The 22329-nt window shown below is 42.8% G+C and overlaps 1 protein-coding gene across 6 annotated transcripts in view; it reads right to left on the bottom strand.

Moving 5' to 3' along the window:
* The window catches only part of WDR47 (WD repeat domain 47), a 50528-nt gene that overhangs the window by 1568 nt on the left and 26631 nt on the right, over positions 1-22329 (bottom strand). For 4 of the 6 annotated variants that reach the window (XM_039484333.1, XM_039484334.1, XM_039484332.1 and 1 more), the window contains 8 exons: positions 17392-17649; positions 15531-15606; positions 8796-8953; positions 7416-7496; positions 5530-5699; positions 2697-2867; positions 2024-2155; positions 644-862 (listed from right to left, as the gene is read on the bottom strand). In XM_039484333.1, the coding sequence (XP_039340267.1) occupies positions 644-862; positions 2024-2155; positions 2697-2867; positions 5530-5699; positions 7416-7496; positions 8796-8953; positions 15531-15606; positions 17392-17649 (1265 nt within the window). The remainder of the gene's footprint in view (positions 1-643; positions 863-2023; positions 2156-2696; positions 2868-5529; positions 5700-7415; positions 7497-8795; positions 8954-15530; positions 15607-17391; positions 17650-22329) is intronic. The other 2 variants (XM_039484336.1, XM_039484335.1) reach the window with 1 other exon arrangement.

Here is a 22329-nt window from a genome sequence, read left to right as displayed (position 1 = left end):
GGAAAAAATCTATTTTGGAAGGCCCATGACAGTCTTCCTTTCAAATTCTATAATCAATATAACTGACTGTGATAAATAATTATTTAACATTTATACTGTAGCAGTGCCTAGAGGCCAACCAGGTTGGGACTCCATTGTGTTAGGTACCATACAACTGTTTTCAACACTGGTATTCATAAACAAAAGTTTAAATACAAATTAATGGTCCATAAAAATCAGGTTGATTGGAGGACTTGTTCAATTTCTTCCTTTTGACTAATCCCTGCCTCCCCCAAGAAAGGTAAGCTAAGCATAAATTTTTCTTTGTGGATTTGAGTTTTCTACACACCACCTCAAAGCAGAAGTCCAGTCATTAAACAGATGCAAGTTGTTTCCCATACTGCAATTATATTCCTTAATCATATTTATTTGTCAGACTATAGTCTTGACTGTAATAAGAGCAATCTGTTGTGAGCTGACAAGAACCATAGTCATGTGTATTCTAAACCTTTTAAATTTCACTTTATAGCCTTAATAGATTTCAGATTTCCACATTTTCAGAAATGAATCTCTTTTGATCCAAACTTTCTTACAACCTGTGATATTAACAAAACACCCTTCACTGCTCAGTTTTGCTTAATACACTTCACATCAGATGAATTACCTTGCAAGTCTGTCACCTTTATTTTCATATCATAAGATCCTGTGAGCAAGTAGTGAGCCCCAGGAGAGAAGCGAACAGAACGAACATCACTGGAATGAGGATGATAGCTCTGTACCATTCGTCCTCCTCGAATATCATACAACATGCAACTGGAGTCTTCTTGCCCTGTAGCTAGTAGGCGACCACTAGGATCAACAGCTACAGATGCCACAGCACTACCTATAAGAAGAAAATGCCATCCATAAACTAATATAGACTTATGGATATGTTCTGCATTCTTTTGAATATAGAAAGGTTTGAGAGAGGTTTGTAGAACTGTTAATATTAAAAAGGTAAAGAACATATCTAGCCAAGTTAAATGTACTTTCAGCTCCTTTTGTCTATATTAAAAGACAAGTCTTAAGTCGTATTGCCCCCATTTTATAGTTTGCCTTGTAGCATATGTTGATTTCTAATCGTGGAGTGGTAGCAAAGTCACAGTTAAAGCTGCATCAGAGAATTGTGTTTAACAGTGGAAAAAGATTAGGAATATCTGCTCAGTGTTTCATCACAGAAAAAGGGAATATCCAAGAGTGTTGGCGGGCTTTTAATTTTCTGCATAGTTAGAATCCATAGCAGAATAATGCATTTATAAATATATTGGCAATAAAGAGATCGTTCTGAAAACAAGTTCTGTACCTGACTCACTTTTTTCAAAATACTTCTTGTGTAGAATACTGTACATCTGTAGTTTAGACAAACACCATCCTTTGTGTATTTGCATTTTGGAGTTTGAGAAAACATGTTTTTATTTTCTGACTTGAGCTGCATCAGTTTGGAAGTGTTTCATTAACTATATGAGGACATCACTTGCTAGGTAGGGTCCTATGTCGTTTACACAACAGCAGATTTGCCAAATTCCAACAGCCACATTTAACTCCAAGGTTGATGTTTTTAACAGCCTACTATTCCTTACAGCCACCATGTTTACATTGGTTACCAATTTAAAAAAAAATCACTGTTACAAAGAGTGTCATTCTTTGTAAGGCAGTTTGTCAGTCTAAAGTGTTGATTTTTTGGGGTAAGGTTTACATTTTCTCTGTTTTAGAGCATCATGTAAGCTTATGGTGCTATATAAATAGCTATTAATATCAAAAGGTCACAAAGCAAAGAACTAACCAGCTTCAGGATATAGCAAGGATATAGCAGGATAACCAGGATATAGCAAGTTTTTGTTGTTTTTTTAGAATGAGCAACTGGGGATTGTTTTGAACAAGCCAGAAGGCTTCATTTTACAATGCAAGATCCCTGTTCTCAACAAACCAATGACAAGAACCATCTTTAAAAGATGTAACTGTGCAAGAAGTTTTTTATTCGGTGCGAAAAGAACAATAGTGTTACCAGTTCCATGAAATGTTGTTCCAACTACACGAACACAACTCGGTACTCTAAGATCCCAGAATCTTACAGTCTTGTCTTGGGAACCAGACGCAATCATCCACCCACTCCATGTATAAAGTGCTAAAATATGACCTGTAGATAAGAACATGTTTTATTTTACTAGTATTACTCATTATTTAAAGATCACTACTGAATTCTCCGCATATTATTGTTCTGAATATGCTCTTACACATTAAGTAATATCATCAGCAGCATACAATTAGTAGATTAAATGTTTTATTTTGGTTTGAAGAAAGTAGTAGTCTTGGATAGATCAGAGGGTTGGAGGTAATCAACTAGCTCCCTTCAGAGAGCCTTTGTTAGCAGATTTCTGTAGGTCTCAATTTATTATCTGTTACTCCACATATATGCATCTCTTGGGAAAGGTTGCAATGTGGCATGGACTGAAGAAGTGCCACCAGTACAATGGCAACACCCTGTTCTACATCTTCCCTAGCATTTGCAGGGAGACAAAGGCCTTAAAATATGTAACGATCTAGATTAATTAAATACAATCTCTCCTGAGTTCACTGTTGATAGGACAGAGGTGCTGTCCATAAGAAGAGCATGATTTGGTCACTGTTGTTACCAGTGCATAGAACAGATTGTTACTGTTGCATTTTTATAAACATACCAGTATGGCCACTCAGAGCATGCAGGCCTTGACCTCGCTGGCAGTCTGTTGTGTAAATATTACAGTCTCCTGCTCCAGCGCTAATTAAAATAGCACCACCGCTTTCTGGGCCTTCCATAAAAGCAAGATCTCTAATTGTCCCATCATGCATACTGAACTCCAAGTCTGGTCCTGAAAAAATTTAAAATAAACCAAGAATAGAGTGAGATATACTTTGTTTAGTATAAATTAAGTATGTAATCATTTAAGCAGTTATTGTGACAGTGCATTACTATTAATTAAAAAGCTTGAGTTTGATACTTGTAACAATTATAACTTCATAAACATAGGATAAAATTTCACACTTAACGGGCAAACTGACAGATTTCTGTGTATCAGAGTATATTAACTTTCTGTTTCTTCAATATTAGTTAATCCCTCTGTGAGAGGTTCACATCTTAACTGAAATAAAATACCATGAACAAACATATTGAAGTCTGGCTCCAGAATAGAGAATCAACTCTTGGTTGAACATAGACTGATAGAGTTCAAGGTCAGAAGGGAGCATTACGATCATCTAGTCCGATCTCCCGCACAACGCAGGCCACAGAATCTCACCCACTCACTCCTGTAACAAACCCCTAACCTATGTCTGAGTTACTGAAGTCCTCAAATCGTGATTTAAAGACCTCAAGGTGCAGAGAATCCTCCAGCAAGTGACCCGTGCCCCACGTTGCAGAGGAAGGCGAAAAACCTCCAGGGCCTCTGCCAATCTGCCCTAGAGGAAAATTCCTTCCTGACCCCAAATATGGCGATCAGTTAAACCCTGAGCATGCGGGCAAGACTCACCAGCCAGCACCCAGGAAAGAATTCTCTGTAGTAACTCAGATCCCACCCCATCTAACATCGCATCACAGACCACTGGGCATATTTACCTGCTAATAATCAAAGATCAATTAATTGCCAAAATTAAGCTATCCCATCATACCATCCCCTCTATAAACTTATCAAGCTTAGTTTTGAAGCCAAATATGTCTTTTGCCCCGACTACTCCCCTTGGAAGGCTGTTCCAGAACTTCACTCCTCTAGTGGTTAGCAACCTTCATCTAATTTCAAGTCTAAATTTCCTAATGTCCAGTTTATATCCATTTGTTCTTGTGTCCACACTGGTACTAAGCTTAAATAATTCCTCTCCCTCCCTGATATTTATCCCTCTGATATATTTATAAAGAGCAATCATATCTCTCCTCAGCCTTCTTTTCATTAGGCTAAACAAGCCAAGCTCTTCGAGTGTCCTTTCGTAAGACAGGTTTTCCATTCCTCGGATCATCCTAGTAGCCCTTCTCTGTACCTGTTCCAGTTTGAATTCATCCTTCTTAAACATGGGAGACTAGAACTGTACACAATAGTCCAGATGAGGTCTCACCAGTGCCTTGTATAAAGGTACTAACACCTCCTTATTTTTACTGGAAATACCTCACCTGATGCATTCCCAGACCACATTAGTTTTTTTTAATGGCCATATCACATAGGCGGCTCATAGTCATCCTGTAATCAACCAATACTCTGAGGTCCTTCTCCTCCTCTGTTACTTCCAACTGATGTGTCTCCAATTTATAACGAAAATTCTCAAGGGTATGTCTACATAGCAAAGAAAAACCCATGCCTGGCCTGTGCCAGCTGACTTGGGCTCGCAGGTTAGCTGCATGTCTATCTCCATTGCTGTGCAGACTTCTGGGCGTGGGCTGTAGTCTGAGCTCTGGGACCCTCCCACCTTGCAGGATCCTAGGGTTTGAGCCTGGAAGTCTACAGAGCAATGCAATAGCTCTGCAGCCTGAGCCTCTTGAATCAGAGTCAGCTGGCACAGGGCATCGATTTTTCTTTGCTGTGTAGACATACCCTTGATGTTCAACCAATAGTTGATTCTCAGTTCTAGAGCTAGACTTCAATATGTTTGTTCATAGTATTTTATTTCAGTTAACAAAAAAATCCCACAGTTATCTAACTGAAATAATATTGTCAATATTAAACCAGTGACATCAAAATAAGAAGCATATTTATGCATGTGTTGAAAGACCAAGTCCCATAAGATTATCTGTACTTCTGTGACTGGATTATCCTGGAATATATTTATCAAAGTTAAAAATAGGCTAATTATCTTGAAATTCCTGACCAAAACCTTCTGTCAGATTCTGCTTATTTATTAATATTTTTCTTAAAGAAACCAAAAAAGTATGCCAGACACCTCTGAATAAACTCTCTTTGATCTCACCTGCAAATCAGTCATTAATCTGTCACTGCTGAGTATCTTCTAGCGTTTCAAAACTTCCAAGCAGGATTTCCCTTCCCCCCAAAACATGAGTAAGTACAAATCAGGTACTCAAACTTTCTGATCTGGAGCCCAGGTTTGGCAGCATTTTAACCTACCATTGGTTCAGGACTAGGTGTGATAATCTAAGGGTATGTCCATACTGCCCATGTTACAGCGTGGCAGCGCTGTGACGTGGGCTGTGTAGACATGCTTTATTGCTGGGGGGAGAGCTCTCCCAGCGAGGATTTAAAAAAACAACAACAAAAAAACATCCCCCCAAACGAGGGGTGGTAGCTTTATCGCCGGGAGTGCTGTCTATACTGGTGCTTTTCAGAGCTAAAACTTTTGTTACTCAGGGGTGTGTTTTTTCACACTCCTGAACGACTATAAAGTTTTAGTGCTGAAAGAGGCAGTGCAGACACAGTCTCATACACTTCATTGCCATAATGACAGGTATAACTCAAGTTGCTTTGCCATTTGTCACTAACATGACCATCCCAAATAAATGATAACATGTTATAGCAGTATATAGATACACCCTACCTGTTGCATTACAAGTTTCTGCATTAAAAGGTAGTACTTTAACATATTTATCATTAGAACCAGTAGCCAACAACTGTCCACAAGGACTCCATGCCACACAGTAGATTGACCCTTTGTGATGTTTGTTCCTTTTGAAACGAATATCTGGTTGTTTAGGAGTGTTATAAGCACTGGGAAAAAAAAAGAGATAAGTATTTCTTTTATATGTAAATATAGAATATGTAATCTAAAATGTAAGTCAATTGTATTATTTAATGTAATAAGAAATCCAAAGTAGGCAAGAAAGTTAATTTCTACTTATTTTTCAGTTTTCTAGGCAATAAACGTTAAATGAAGGGTGAAAGTACAGTGTTCTGCTGCCACACAGGAATTATGTTCCCCAAACAAATTTTAGCTTCCATGCATTATGCAAACATTTTCCATACCACACTTATCATGGTCTGATTCCTTGCAAGCATAAGCTAGTCCTCTAAAGGGCAATGAAAGTGGACAAGTGTGGGTGGCAATTTAAACTTTTGCTTTAAAAAAAGTATTTAGTTTTAATGCTAGAAGGCAACTAAGGTAGAATATTAGGATAATAGAGAAATCACAAAGAAAGCTCCTCCATGTTCTCCAATATTTCACTACAAAAACATTCCAAGTGTGACCTGAAACAGTTTTCTACAACACACACTAATTAAGTTATGAGTGTTCTTGATGGGGAGGGGGGGGGGGGAAACCCAACAATCTTGAAACAAAATTCAGAAATGTCTGCCAGAGGTACCTGGTTTGACACAGATAACACTTAGCTATTATTAAAAAGGCATTGTCTTAAAAAAAAACAAAACAATACTCAAAATCCTACAACTAAACAAAAAAAACCCCAAATACCTTATTTTCAGAGTCCAAAACAAGTGAAAACCAGGGAGAAGTATTTCTTTTTGTATCCAACATTTTATGCATGTGCTTGATTTCAATGGGACTACTTGTGTACTTAGTTAAGCATTTATGTAAATGTTTGCAGAGGCCTAGGAAGGAATTAAACCTTGGTTTTCTTAGGTCACCTTAAAGACCTACTCATACCAACATACCACTCTACCTTCATGTATTGGACGTTAAAAAGTAAGGGAGAGGAGAAATATGACACCAAGAACATTACACCAATTAACAAGAAAGGAGACTGGATGAGGCAGTCTGTGGAAAAAGCACAGCTAGTTCTGCTCCTCTCTAATGCACTCTCTCAAAACTCATTCAATTATACATGATAGTCATAACCTTCCTGGCATTATTTCTGAACTTCCTAAATCTGCCTTTACTTACATCTGGCTGAGGGGAAATTCCCTTTCTCCAATTATTTCTATGGGTTATTTAGACATGAGTAAATAAAATGTTTGTAGGAAATTAGTGGGAAGCTACAAAGTACACCGCTACCTCGATATAATGCCACCCGATATAACACAAATTTGGATATAATGTGGTAAAGCAGTGCTTGGGGGGGGAGGGGGGCGGGGGGGAGTGCACACTCCGGTGGATGAAAGCAAGTTCAATATAACACAGTTTCACCTATAATGCAGTAAGATTTTTTTGGCTCCCAAGGACAGCATTATAGCGAGGTAGAGGTGTATTTAAGATGCAATTCAGCATTAAGAATAAAAGCTCAGTCTAACAAAGGCAAGAAGCTAATAGGGCAACAGAACCTAAGTATCTTTGACAGCTAATAGGCCATTTAAAAAATTTGCCACAGAAACTGGAAAATGAGGATGACTGAAGAATAAGAGGAAAAAAAGCACAAAAAATGACAAGATCTCAAGAGATTTTAAATAGATATGCAACAGGGAAAGCAAATAATGTGGCCACTTTGAAGTTACAGAAGACAGCTCATAAAAGGAAATAAAGTTACTAGTTACTCTGTTGCCATCTTTACAGAGGAAGAAAGTGAAGATCTGCCTAGGTCAGGTATCAGTTTTCGAGGGACGACAGACGAGGAACTGCATAACAAACAAACAATTATAAAAAGGCTAAATGCACTTAAACTAGACAGAGTACCAGGTGTACTATGGCTTTTTAAAAGTGAGAAAGCAAATCTTAACTTTTAATGGGCAATTTTAGAATTTCATTAGATACAAGAGATATTTCTCAAGATAATGAATATAAACAATCTTTCACTATGTTTACAGCCTGACAAGACAGTGGGTAAGGAGATGTAAAGACAGACCTCAGGAAGAGGTCCGGAAAGCTCAGAACATTCCCTTTAGTTTCTTGCTGTGCTGTAATTTTCTATCTTAACAAGTCAATAGTCACATCAAGTTCACCAAATCAAATTACACACACTAACTAGGGTGTTAAAGGCCTGAGGGATAATCTGTTTATAAATAAATAAATAAACAAACAAACAGATTTTTCTAACTTCCAGCATAAAAGCCAAGCCAATAAGTGAGCCGGGAGAGGAGGGTGGAGAGTAGGACCCACAACACACTTCACATCTCCCCAAACCATGTTCTTTCTGCTTCATACATCAACATCAAACATTTTGGAATGAGAACTTCACTGGCTCCTTTGTTTACCACCTTTGAAGGAAAACAGAATGCATACCAAGGACATTAGAGGCTAAAGCATGCTTTTTAACCAAACCAGGACGATGTCCCAGACTCATCAGGAGCAGATACACATAATAAGAATGCCATTTTAGAGTAATTTTTAAAAGTTGGAGAGTTTTCAGAAAAAAGTAATGGAATTGAAGCAATGACTAGAAAGTGAGTTTGAGACCAAGATTTATTTCTGAAGAAAGAAGGAAATATGAAAATTGAAGGATATGAAAATATGAAGGATATGAAAATTCAGGAAGATGGAATTAAGACAAAAGTGGAAGAGGTCAGAAGCATTCTGCCATAACATCTTTTTCTGTTCCTGAAATGTATATTCTAAGAAACAAAAGTTTATTTTACAATGTCAGCGTGTCCCAGACTCTAGGGGAAGAATACTACCAAAAGGAAAAGTTGTAGTACCGATGTCAAAACAGCTTGGCAGTAGGGGAAAGAACGAGTCAAACTAGTCACAAACACAAAAATACTGCAGCTGATCTTTTTATTCTGTCTTGGTAGTTACTATGTTTTCAAAGCAACATTGTAACAGTTCATTGTTGACAGGTTAATCAACTAACAAAATGAAAGAGTTCAAACACAAGAACAGACTTGAAATATCTACAGACAGCTTTGGATATCTAGTGATAGGTAGTGGAACAGAAATTATTATGATAGGACTGTATGTTCATTTATTTTCCTTCTTACCTTGGGTTAATTACTTCTGGATAGGCACACACCCTCAAAGCTTTGGAATTTGAGCCAACAGCATATAAACTCCCACTCGGATGAAAAGCCACAGCTCTGACAGCTTGTGTATCTTCTAGAGTATTAATACAAATGAATTGCTTTTTTGATTTATCATCCTGTTGTGTAAAAGTGTGACAGTCACAATAGGTTCACAAACATAACTACATTTTTAACCGCTTACACACATTTTCAAGGCTGAGAGAAGTTAAAATCCATCCCCGTTAAAAAAAAAAAAGTATTCAAATGTAAAGCTTATAGGGGAAAGACTGGGAGGAACATCCCTTGACTGTTTGTGATACGGAGAGTAAAGATATCATAGCATCTTGATCTTAACAAAATCATGTAAGGAAGAGTTTTTCAAAGGTTCTTCTAAAAGACCTACAAGAATGCTTACACAAAACCAAACTAAAACAAAGATGGCATAACCTCACATTTTTCTGAGCAAAGAACTTGAAAACCTTTAAATATTTTAGTTGTTAAAGTGTTCTTCTTTGCAAGAGTGTGTTCCTATTTCTTCTACTTCCAAATTAGGAACTAATAAAATGCTTCTTTCCTTCCTCAAAACCATCCAACTATTGTAATTTTTTAAAAATTCAGCTTAATATTTTACATACAGCTGTAAAATAGCCAATTAAGATGGAAGACTTGTGGGTTAAGGGAAAGCTGCCTAATACTGAACAGGTCAAGTGACATTTCACAACCTCTGGTGCTATTTGTACTAGACTAAGAAGAAACTAAAATACACAGTAAAAGATATTACAGTATAATGTTACATGTTACAAACATACAATATTCTCTGCAGAATACTTGTACCAATTTATTTTCCGATTTAAATATATAGGAAAATTAGAACTAAACAGAAAGACTTCAAGACTCTTGAGTAGCAGATGCACAAAACTTTTAAAAAGTTATAAATTATGGAGTATTTGGTAGCATATACAAGCTGCAAATAGTTTACTTTTTGTATTTTATTTCTTTATGAAAATTAAAAATCTCAAAAAATTACTAGTTACATTTTGAAGACTCCTGTAACTCAACCTGCTTTCACAACTTACTTTAAATTAAAAATAAAATAAAAAACCAAATCCCCAAATGCCTCCTCCAAAAATAACCTTTGAACCAAAATCCCTCTTTGAAATGACATTAAGTACAAAAATTTTCAGACAAAAGATAGTTTATGCTGAAGTTAGAAGCGATTCAAAGTTGTGCTTATAATGAAACCAGTTCAAGCCACTCCTGTAATCCATAATATGGGGCTGTACCTCTTAAATCACTGATAAATGTGAGCACTTTTAAGATTAATTTTTCCATCAAAGACCAAGTTTGGCCATTAAAAATAGTGGACACTGGAAAATTTGGACCTTAATGTTTATAATGGTAATGACTTCCATTATATATCCTCCCATATGCTATCAGGAATCTCCAACACCATTTCTCTACTGTTTTGAATGTGTGTGGTGAAGCAGATGTTTTTGAAAAAACAGTTACTTACCTTCTCATAACTGTTGTTCTCCAATTCTCCAAGATGTGTTGTTCATGTCCATTCCAATCAGGTGTCAGCGTAAGTGCGTGGACAGCAGCTGGAAGATTGTTCCCCCTAGCAGGTTGGTCCGGGCACCCCCTGGAGCGGTGCCTTCATGGCACTCACTATAGAGCCCTACCGACCCACCACCCTCTCAGTTCCTTCTTGCCGGCTGCTCTGACAGAGGTGTAGTTGGGTGGGTATTGGAATGGGCATGAACAACACATCTCGAAGAACAACAATTACGAGAAGGTGAGTAACCGTTTTTTCTTCTTCAAGTTCATGTCAATTCCAATCAGGTGATTCCCAAGCCTAAATTCCAGAAGCAGGGTCGGAGTTCAGATGTTCGCTGACTGGAGCACTGCTCTACCAAAGGCTGCGCCATCTCTGGCCTGCTGGGTGATAGCATAATGTGATGTGAAGGTATGTACTGAGGACCACGTCACCGCTCTGCATATTTCCTGGATGGGACCATGTGCCTGGAAGGCTGCTGAAGCAGCCTGCACCCTGGTGGAATGTACTGTGAGCAGGGGTGGGGTGTGGAGCAGACACCTCTGCCAGGTTATAGCACTCATGGATGCAGGACATGATCCATGACAAAATTGGTTGAGAGGAGACTAGAAGACCTTTCATCCTGTCTGCCACAGCCACAAACAGTTGAATGGACTTCCAGAATGGTTTCGTTCTTTCAATGTAAAAGGCTAGAGCTCTGTGGATGTCCATTGAGTGAAGCCTCTGCTCTCTGCCGCTTGCATGGAGCTTAGGATTAGAACACTGGGAGGAAGATGTCTTGGTTGATGTGAAATTGGGAGACAACCTTCAGGAGGAAAGCTGGATGTGGCCTGAGCTGAACCTTGTCCTTATAGAATACAGTGTAAGGGGGTTCTGTTTTTAGGACCTTGAGCTAAGACACCCTCTTGGCTGAGGTTATCGCTACCAGAAACATCACTTTGTACTAGAGGTAGAGCAGGGAACAAGTCATCAGTGGTTCAAAGGGTGGACCCATCAATTTGGAAAGGATCAAATTGAGTCCCAGGTCGGGACCGGTTGTCGGACGTGCAGATATAGCCTATCAAGACCTTTCAGGACATGGCTGACCATAGGGTTGGCAAAAACCAACCGGCCCTCTGCACCTGGATGGAAGGCAGAGATGGCAACCAAGTGAACCCTTATTGATGACATGTACAGTCCTTGCTGCTTAAGCTGGAGAAGATACCCCTTATACTGGTCTATGGACACAAGCATCAGAGATGGACAGCGTTGCACTGACCAGATCAAAAACCTCTTCCATTTGGCTAGGTAGGTAGCCCTGGTGGAGGGTTTCCTACTGCCAAGGAGAACCTTTTTGACTGGGTCCGAACAGGAGAGCTCCACTGGGTTCAGCCATGGAGCTTCCATGCTGTGAGGTGCAACGACTCGAGGTTCGGGTGCTGGAGACGGCCATGATCCTGAGTTATTAAATCCGGGAAGAGTGGCAAGGTGACTGGGGCTTCCACGGACATTTCCAGGAGTGACGTGTACCAATATTGGTGGGGCCAGACTGGAGCTATCAATGTCACTGAGGGTTGTTCCCTCCAAATCTTGAGGAGCACTTTGTGAACAAGAGGGATAGGTGGAAGCGCATATAGGAGATGGCCTCCCCATGGAAGGAGGAACGCATCTGCGATGGAGCTCAGGCTGTGATTCAGGAAGAAGCAAAACCGCTGGCACTTCCTGTTGTGTTGTATAGCAAAGAGGTCTATTTGGGGAAAATCCCACACTGGAAGATGTAGTTTGTGACATCCAGGCATAGGGACCACTCATGGCCGTGGAATGACCTGCTGAGATAGTCCGCCAACTTGTTCTGCATTCCAGGGAGGTATGATGCTTGTAGGCGTATTGAATGTTCTACACAAAAAAGTCCCACAGCCTAAGGGCTTCCTGAAACACAGGGGAGAGGAGCATGCACCCCCAACTTGCTGATATAAAACATCGCCGTGGTGTTGTCTGTAATAACTGATACACATCTCCCAGTCAAGTGGGCTCGGAAGTCTTGCATGTCAGGCGTACCACTCTCAGCTCTCTGATACTGATGAAGAGAGCGAGTTCCGCTTGAGACCAGAGGCCTTGTGTCCTGAGGTCTCCCAGATGAGCTCCCCAGCCCATGGCTGATACGTCTGTCACTAGTGAGAAGGGTGGCTGAGGACTGGTAAAGGGGGACCCCTGCACACACTACCTGCAGGTTGAGCCACCACAGGAGGGAGTCGAGGACCAAGCAAGGCAGAGTCACGACCCTGTCCAAACTGTCCCGAGATGGCCAATACACTGAGACTAGCCATGATTGGGGAGGCTGGAGTCCGAGCCTGGTGTGTTGCACCACATGAGTACAAGCGGCCATGTATCCTAGAAGTTTCAGGCAATTCCTTGCTGTGGTGGTGGGGAACTGCCTAAGACTTCAAATGATATCGCCCATGGCCCAAAACCTCACTTCCGGGAGGTATGCCGTGGCTTGTGTTAAGTCCAGTACTACCCCTATGATCTCTATTTGTTGAATAAGGGACAGAGTTGATTTCACCACGTTCAGGAGAAGGCCCAGTGTGTCAAACATCATTCTTATGAAGTTGACTTGTGACTCCACTTGAGCCCTTGATCAGCCAATCGTTGAAGTACAGCAACACTCATACCTGCTGCCTGCATAGGAACGTGGCCATGACTGCCATGCACTTGGTAAACACACAAGGCGCCGCTGACAGGCCAAACAGGAGCACCTGAGCCTGTCTTTGGCTTTCGGTATTAGGAAATACCAGGAATAGAAGCCCTTGCTCTTCAGCTCCTGAGGAGCCTCTTCCACTTCTCCCAGCGATAGGAGTTGCTCATGAGAAGGGTGCCTAAAGAGGGATGGGGAAGGGAGTTAGAAGGGTGGGAGGGCTGAGAATTGGAGGGAGTATTCCCTTTCAACCACGTGGCGCACCCAACAGCCCAATGTGAAACAGGACCAACCAGAGTAGAAAGGGGATAGTCGGGACGAGAAAGTACAGGGGGTTGGATCCAGTTAGTTCATTGGTGTGCCATCCTCATGCACACCTTCAAAAGGCCTGTTTCTGGCCCGAAGGTGGCCTGGGTTGGCCAGAGCCCTGGCTTGAGAATGGATGTGGTCTCTTTCTGCTGCTCCTATTCCTCCTCGGGGAATCATCTTGATGGTTCTGTTGAAAAAAACGCAGAGGAGGTTGCGGTCTGAAGTGCTTCCGCTGCGTGGTGTAAGTGTGGAGGCCCAGCAACTTGAGGGTGGCTCTCATGTCCTTTAGGCTATGTAGTCTTTTGTCCGTCTTTTTGGAGAAGAGAGCCAAACCCTCAAAGGGGAGGTCCTGAATAGTCTGCTGGACTTCGTACGGCAGGCCCAAGACCTGTAGCCAGGAACCCCTTCTCATGGCTATCCCTGTAGCCATAACCCAAATAGCCACATCAGCTCTGTCCAGTGTAGCCCACAGTGGAGCTCAGGAAATGAGCTTGTCCACCACCAGGGCCGAAAACTCGGTGCAGGAGTCCTGCAGCACCAGCTCCACAAATTTTGCCATTGTCCTGCATGTATTATAGCAGTACCTGCTGACAATGGCCTGCTGATTAGAAATGCCGAGCTGCAAGTCGCTAGTAGAGTAGACTTTTCTCCTGAAAAGGTAGAGTCATTTTGCCTCCCGATTCTTTGGGGAGGGACCTTGGTAGCCAAGGTATACCAAGGAGGTATTCGGTGCAGGGTCCGCCGACCTGGGGTTGGACTTGGGACGGAGTGCCAATTCCATTAGTAGGATCTTCAGGCACTCATCCCTATCTTTTAAATGTCCTGGGGTGAAATGTACTGACCCCCTGCATATCCTACAGAGATCCTTTTGAAGGCTCTCCCACAAACACTTCACACACAAAAAGTCTAAGGATTGCTTCTGGGCATACACTTGCCACAGACTTCACAGGCTTTGAAGCCTGGAGACCGCGGCATGCCTGAGTGCCTGGATAGCGTTGGAGGGAACCCCCCCCCGCAAAGGAAACTTAAGAACTAACCCTAAGTACCTACTAACTACTTAACACTAACTACAAAAACTAATGAATAACTATAAACAGACTGCCAAATGTGCTCCTCACGACAAGAGCAAGGGGAAGTTCCAGCACTGACGGTAAGAAGGAACTGAGGGGGTGGTGGGTTGGTAGGGCCCTATATTGAGCGCCATGAAGATGCCACTCAGTGCGGTGCCTGGACCAACATGACGGATACTGCAGGGGAAAATTCTTTTGACACAGACACATAGACACACACCTCTGACCGGAACTGACATGAACAAGCACTCATAGATCAGAACTCCAAACTGGGGGGGAAACAGAACCACCTGCAAAAATATGTCCCTCAGTGTGGCAACAGCAACTCCTTTCATGGGTGTATTTGCCTCAGCACTGTATGATATGGTCAGTGCTCTACTCCCTCTGATTGTTCTTGGGCCAACAAGCATTTTGGAGCCACCCAGCATTCTCCCTTCCCTTTCTCCTACAAGCAAGAAAAGAGGCAGAAGCCTTGAAGATCCCTACCGCTATGAAAGAGGTTTTTTGGATGGTAAGCGGGTGGATGGGAGTGGGGTGAGAAACAGGCTACTCCACAAAGCCCTCTTATAACAGAAAAAGAAAATGGTCTAGTTCCCTTCTTAGAATCAGAGTATGCAAAGAATTAATATCTGGTCATTTGATACTTTTATCATCATGGTATGTGTCCCCCACAGTATACCAAACTCTCCACTTTGTAAGGAAGGTAGTTATGTGCTGCCTGACTCCATTCAGAATACTCCAAATATTACTTTATGAAGGTAATAGACAAAGTTCCATAAGCAGTATTTTGAGGGCCAGCATAGGAGAGCACTGATGGTAAGGACTTAAAAGAGCAAGTTGCAGTCTGAGTAGATTTTCATGGAGAGGGAATTGTTTTGGGGTGGATATGAGGGGAGCCTGAAATTTCGCTGCATCCTGCCATCTCACACCCCCATTTAGTCTTAACCCTCATCTGCATTTTCTTCATTTTGAAAGTTGGCATGTATTAGAAACTCATTAAAAATACTGTTGCTCTTAACAGCTAATATTATTAAGATATTATATAGTCAGATTCAAAGGCTGTGTCCTGTAAGGATAATATAAATACCCTTTAAAAAAAGTCTCACCTCATCACCTCTTGTCCTAGTTAGATTCCCTGAAGAATCTTCAAGTTGTGGCTGAATGATAGTGTGTTCTGGCATACTGTTCGGTTTTTTAAAAAATAAAAAAAAAAAAATCAGTGCAAAACACAAGATAAGCAGATCTTTCTCATTTCTAATTTGTCTGTTCGGTGAACATATTCTGACTAGAACAACAATATCCAACCAGGCACTCAGAATTAACTCATTAATTTATAGGACCAACAGTAGCACTTATGTCTGACACATTAATAATAAGCCATCATTTTACAGAATTTTTTAAAATATTTTTGCAAAGTAAAATAAAATGTTAAATATATAACTAAAAAGCAACATTGTCATCTTGAAAATTAACTTATCTGGGAGTGTTGTATTTACTATTACTACAAGCAACATCTAAAGAAAGGAAAGAGAGTAAGTCTCTCTCTCTCTCTCTCTCTCTCTCCCTACCCCATTACTTTCTGCATTATACAGGAGGTGTATAGTCAGTTTTACAGTTTCCCTGTGTAGGCAGTCACTCAGTAAAATGGAAAATAACTGGTAAGACTTGTACAAATAGGGAGCAAAAAATATCAGGATATATTCTTTACAAGGTGCTCTATCAAAAGCAGAAATCGAAGTGAACTGAAAAAAGTGAACTGAGTTTACACTGACCATTTCGCAAGAACTGTATATCACTGGAGGTCAGCTAGAGCCTGATTTTTCGACCCAAGCCCACCAGACCTGACCTTGAGAGAGTTCAGTCATTTTATGGCCAAGCCCGGTCCCTTCTTTTCAAACCCGATACTGCCTGCTGCTCCTGGAGCGGGCTCCCCTCCTCCCGCTCATGGTGTCATGGTGGCAGCTCCATGTGGTGGTGGCTGTGTGAGCTGCTCCTGTCATTCACCATCCCCAGCTGCACTGTATGTGCTATAGCAGGGGTTGGCAACCTTTCAGAAGTGGTGTGCCGAGTCTTCATTTATTCACTCTGATTTAAGGTTGTGTGTGCCAGTAATACATTTTAACGTTTTTAGAAGGTCTCTTTCTATAAGTCTATAATATATAACTAAACTATTGTTGTATGTAAAGTAAATAAGGTTTTTAAAATGTTTAAGAAGCTTCATTTAAAATTAAATTAAAATGCAGAGCCCCCTGGACTGGTGGCCAGGACCCGGGCAGTGTGAGTGCCACTGAAAGTCAGCTCGCGTGCCGCCTTCCGCACCCATGCCATAGGTTGCCTACCCCTGTGCTATAGAGTGAGGCCTTGTCTAAATTACCGGGGTAAGTCGACCTAAGTTATGCTACTCCAGATACGTGAATAACATAGCTACAGTTGACGTAGCTTAGGTCGACTTACCGCAGTGTTTACACCACGCTGCACTGACGGGACATGCTCTCCTGTTGACTTACCTTACTCCTTTTGTTCTGGGGGAGTACTGGAATCAACCAAAGAGCACTCTGCTGTCGATTTAGTGGACCCGCTAAATCGACCCCAGCTGCTGCCTCGATCACAACAGCGTTGATCCCCGGGAAGCGTAGACATGGCCTGAGAGTGCTACAACTCCTCAGCACATTCACTTTGCAGCATGCACAGTGCAGCAAGGTGGCAGAGGACAACAGGAGCGGGGCACACTGCCTCCCTTTCAATGACTCCACAGCAGGAGGAGGAGCGTCAACCTAACCCACCTGTTTTCCCACCCGATCTGGACCTAACACTTTTAGTCAGGTCCCATTGGATTCAGGTCAGGTCATAGCGTTCTATACATCACAAATAAATGAATTTTCTAGTTTTCAAAATACAATACCCATACTCATAGTATTAACTGAAGATTAGCAACATTTCCAGCTCTGAACAATCTTTAGTGCTTACGTTTTACTCCCACGGACAGGCGATTCTTCAAGAAAGGGTATCTGATTTGTTGATCCACGCTTTTGAGGAGTGCTCGTATTAACATTTTGGCTATCAGTACCTATTCTCTGACTAACATCTGGAGGTGGTGATACGAAGCTAGTTGCTGGCGTGTTAGATGCATGCGCTTTGCTCCCATTACATTGCTGGCTGAGCGTCTGCACATCATTTTCAAGAGTGTCTATACCTATGTTTAACTCTCCCAACTTTTGAATAGACCTGCATAGGGTTGATGAAAACAGACAATAAAAGTTAAAGAAACAGTTTATAATATGGGAACTTGAAAAGTGAAGTTGTACCCATGTTGCCCAGTAGCATGGTAGGTATAATAATTAATCTATGAAAAGTCTGAAGATTATATTTAATTACAATGGTGTTTAACCCAAAGATATTTAGCAGCCCATTTACTTAAAGAGTGATAATATTTTTGACATGCTTTAACCCCACCTGTCAACATGAAAGGAAGAGTATTTCCATATGAACAAACTGACAAGATGTCAAAGTAAAAAATAAGTTTTCCTTTAAATTTAATATCTATTTCTCCCATCATAATAATAAAAAATACTTCTTTACACTTTGTCACCAAAGTGACAACCTAATATCACACTCATAAGAGAACCATAGAAAGTAACAAAGATAACTAGAATCAAACATTGACCACCTTATTTTAGGTTATGTATTTACTGCATAACTGAAATAATTACATTTTGGGAATTTCAAGATCATAAGGTTTCTAGAGTGAATCTATTATGTGACAAAGTCAGACCAGACAACTGTAAGAGAGCGGTCTTGTTGAGGTCCAGGAAGTGGGCCAGCAGAACCCCACCCATGGCGAAAGGCCCTTCCCCTGCCTAAGGGGAGGAGCCACTGATCACAGGACTCAAATAAATATGGGGGACAACAGAAGAAAAAACAAGGACAGGTGTGAGGGCAAAGGGTCAAAAGCAGGGAACCTGAAGGGAACACCAAACAGAGAACCCCAGACTGTGCCCACTGCTCTTCAAAACTTTATATACTTGAATTTAGGTGTGCTCAAGTGCTTTACTGGAAAAAGTCAGATTATAATCTGTAATCAGCAGACATCAAAAAGTTAGTAAAACTTTTTTTTGAGTAGAGGTGCGAGGGAAGAGGGGGGGGATGCCAAGCTTTTCTTTGCAAAATGTATATCTACTTACTCACATTTTGACCAGTTAGAGGATACTGTATTTGAAGAGGGATTTGTAGCTTTAGAATACTAACACAATGACAACTGTCATTATTTTTAGACCAAAATACCCAAAGCCAGCTTTTTAGTTGCTGCTTGGTTTGAATTAAGTTCATTATATTATAAAACCGAGGAAAAATGAAAAGTGAGTCAGTTGCCTATTTGAGCTTCCAAAGAATATGACTATTAAAGCAGATTTGTTCTTGTTAGAAGTTAGTTGGCTTTCCTCATGATTTTCATATCAGTATCCCAAATCTTAGGCCTGGTCTACACTAGGACTTTAATTCGAATTTAGCAGCGTTAATTCGAATTAACCGTGCACCCGTCCACACCACGAAGCTATTTAATTCGACAGAGGGCTCTTTAGTTCGACTTCTGTACTCCTCCCCAACGAGGGGAGTAGCGCTAAATTAGACATGGCTATGTCGAATTAGGCTAGGTGTGGATGCAAATCGACCTTAGTAGCTCCGGGAGCTATCCCACAGTGCACCACTCTGTTGACGCTCTGGACAGCAGTCCGAGCTTGGATGCTCTGACCAGCCACACAGGAAATGCCCTGGGAAAATTTGAATCCCTTTTCCTGTCTGGCCAGTTTGAATCTCATTTCCTGTGTGGATGTCGTGGCGAGCTCAGCAGCACTGGCAACGATGCAGAGCTCTCCAGCAGAGGAGTCCAGGGAATCTCAGAGTAGAAAGAGGGCCCCAGCATGGACTGACCAGGAAGTCTTGGATCTCAATGCTGTGTGGGGCGATGAGTCTGTGCTTTCGGAGCTGCGCTCCAACAAACGGAATGCAAAGACCTACGAGAAGGTCTCCAAAGCCATGACAGACAGAGGATACAGCCGGGATGCAACACAGTGCCGCGTGAAAGTCAAGGAGCTGAGACAAGGCTATCAAAAAATCAAAGCGGCAAACGGACACTCCGGAGCCCAGCCCCAGACATGCCGGTTCTACGAAGCACTGCATGCCATTCTCGGTGGGTCTGCCACCACTGCCCCACCAGTGTCCGTGGACTCTGATGATGGGATAGTGTCGACGGCCAGTTCCTCGGCGATGTTCGCAGACGGGGAAGATGAGGAAGGAGATGAGGAGGGGGGGCAGTCGACAGCGCTTACAACGCTGATTTTCCAGACAGCCAGGATCTCTTTATCACCCTCACTGAGATCCCCTACCAGCCCTCCCGAGCCATTACCCCGGACCCTGAATCAGGGGAAGGATCAGTCTGTAAGTGCTTTAAACATGTTAACATTTATTTTTAATGGAGCAGGAATAGTTACTAGTTGAAAAGAAGGTCAATATATATGGGGATAGAACAGAAATCCTCTTGGGAGATCTCCGAGAAGCTCTCCTGGAGGTAATCGAAAAGCCTCTGCATGAGGTTCCTGGGGAGAACTGCCTTATTGGGTGCTCCGAAGTAGCACACTTTTCCGCGCCAGGCTTTCATCTGGTACTCCAGGACCTTGCCTCAACGAGCATGGCAGCATGGGCCCCTAGTTTGTGCTTGCTTTCACGCAGCATGCACTCTCTATCTTTTTCTGTGACCCTCCTCAGGGTGATCTCACTCGGAGACTCCTGCATTTAATTAAAGTAATTTGTGTACTATTAGTATTGGGAGTGCTTCACTGTTCCTTTGCATAACAAGAAGCGTCACTTTACAGCCACGTGGTGGAGGCTGCAGAGTGGCAGCATACAGGGATCTTTCCCAGGGAACAGACGCGAGGGGGTGGAACAGGGGCAGAGTTTATGCTTTCAGGATTGCCTGCAGCAAGAGGACAGTGGTATACATTCACTTTTAAGCAGCCAAAAGTCTTTGGCTTACCATGCCTGGCTGCTCCACGGATTCTGCTATCCTGCCCCGCTTGTCTGATCTGCAGTGCAATCCCCCAGGCAATGAAAGCGAATTCTGAAAATTCAAACTTTCCCTGAGTGAGTGCGCATGAGATAGGTGCTGTGCATGGTCTTGTTACAGAGACTGACTAGACTATGTTTCTTCTTTGCAAAAATGTATCTTTGTAAGGAATTCACTCCCTTTTTCCCCCATCACACAGCTGCAACTGTATCCCGACCTGCTCCACCATGCCCCTCACAGAGGCTGGCGCAAATTAGGCGGCGAAAGAAAAAGATACGGGACGAGATGTTCACTGAACTTATGGGCTGCTCCCGAGCCGAGGCGGCCCAGCAGAGCCAGTGGAGGGAGAACCTCTCTCAGCAGCAGCGCTCACACAGCGAACGGGAGGACAGATGGCGTCTGGAGGACCAGCAGGCGACTCAAACGCTGCTTGGGCTAATGAGGGAGCAAATGGACACGCTCAGGCACCTTGTGGATGTTCTGCAGGACCGCAGGCAGGAGGACAGAGCCCCCCTGCACTGTATCTGCAACCGCCCTCCCCCGCCACAAAGTCCAATACCCCCCTCACCCAAAATAACAAGAAGGAGGTGCGCCAAGGGCCGTGAACACTGTCATTCCACCCCAGCAGAGTGCTCAAGTACCAAAAAGCTCTCATTCGCTAAATTTTGAGAAGTCCTTCCCTTTCAGGGTCACCCAAGCCCAAATCCCAGTTTCATCCTCTGTGTAGTTGATTATTAAAAATAGTTTGCTGTTCATTACTGTTTCCGTCATGTTTCTTTACAGAAGACTGTGTGAAGGCGGGGGGAAGGGTTTGGTAATTGCATAGGACAGTCACCATTACCAGGGTACAGACACAGGGGCAGGATCTACAGCAGGTCACACACACAGTGCAGTCACTAGGCACCCTGGTCAGTCTGGGAGGTGTTTTTCATGTTCTGTGCATAGGCAGCAGGTGCCCTGCTCCAGCTATATTTAGAGCTGGGTCTCTCCCCCGGCCCTGCCTGGATGGGGCCCTGGCCCCCACAGGTCTCCCCCCGCCCCGCCGCGCTGCGTCCCTGCTTGACAGTAGAGCGGCTCCCCGCAGAAATACTGTCTGCTGCCCCAGGGTCTTAGCGCCTGCCATCCACAAATGGCAAGGCAGGCTGCCCTTACCCTGCCCTTCCACCATAGCCCAGAGCCTCTCCAATGCCCCAAACCCTCAGCCCCAGCCAGAGCCCTCATCCCCCTACACCTCCTCCCCCTTCCCACACACCCCTCACCCCTTCCTACGCCCCCACCCCCAGCCCAGAGCCTGCACCCCTCACCCCTTCCTGCACACCCACCTGTAACCGTCCTCCCCGCAGTCCTCCCCCGCCACAAGGCCACATAGCCCCCGCACACAAGAGTCCCGAAAAGGAGGGATGGCAGGCTCCATTGAAACAACCAGTCCGGCACTGCAGACCGCTCTAGGAGCGGGAGACTGTCATTCCTCGAGTGTAGAAGCGGTCTGTACATCACTGCACACCCTACCCACCACAGTCTGCGTCCCTGTTTCAACCCTTTAATGCGAGTTCATTAGTAAAGAAAACGTTGTTAATTAACAATGTTCCATTAACTTTATTTTTAAACGTGTGTTGGAAGGTGGGAAACGTGGTGAACGGGGTATGTAACTGCAAAAGAAAGTCAATAGTAATTGAAACAGGGGCAGGTTCAGCTTCTCTGTAAAGAAACTGAACAGTCACAGGTTACCCTGCAACCTGAGGAATCTATCTTTCAAAGCCTCTCGGATGCACAGCGCTTTCCACTGGGCTCTTCTAATTACACGGGTGTCTGGCTGAGTGTAATCAGCAGCCAGGCGATTTGACTCA

This window comes from Mauremys reevesii, linkage group 8 (genome assembly GCF_016161935.1).
Source record: "Mauremys reevesii isolate NIE-2019 linkage group 8, ASM1616193v1, whole genome shotgun sequence".
NCBI classification, from domain to species: Eukaryota; Metazoa; Chordata; order Testudines; family Geoemydidae; genus Mauremys; species Mauremys reevesii.
This window is presented reverse-complemented; position numbering and strand designations above follow the sequence as displayed.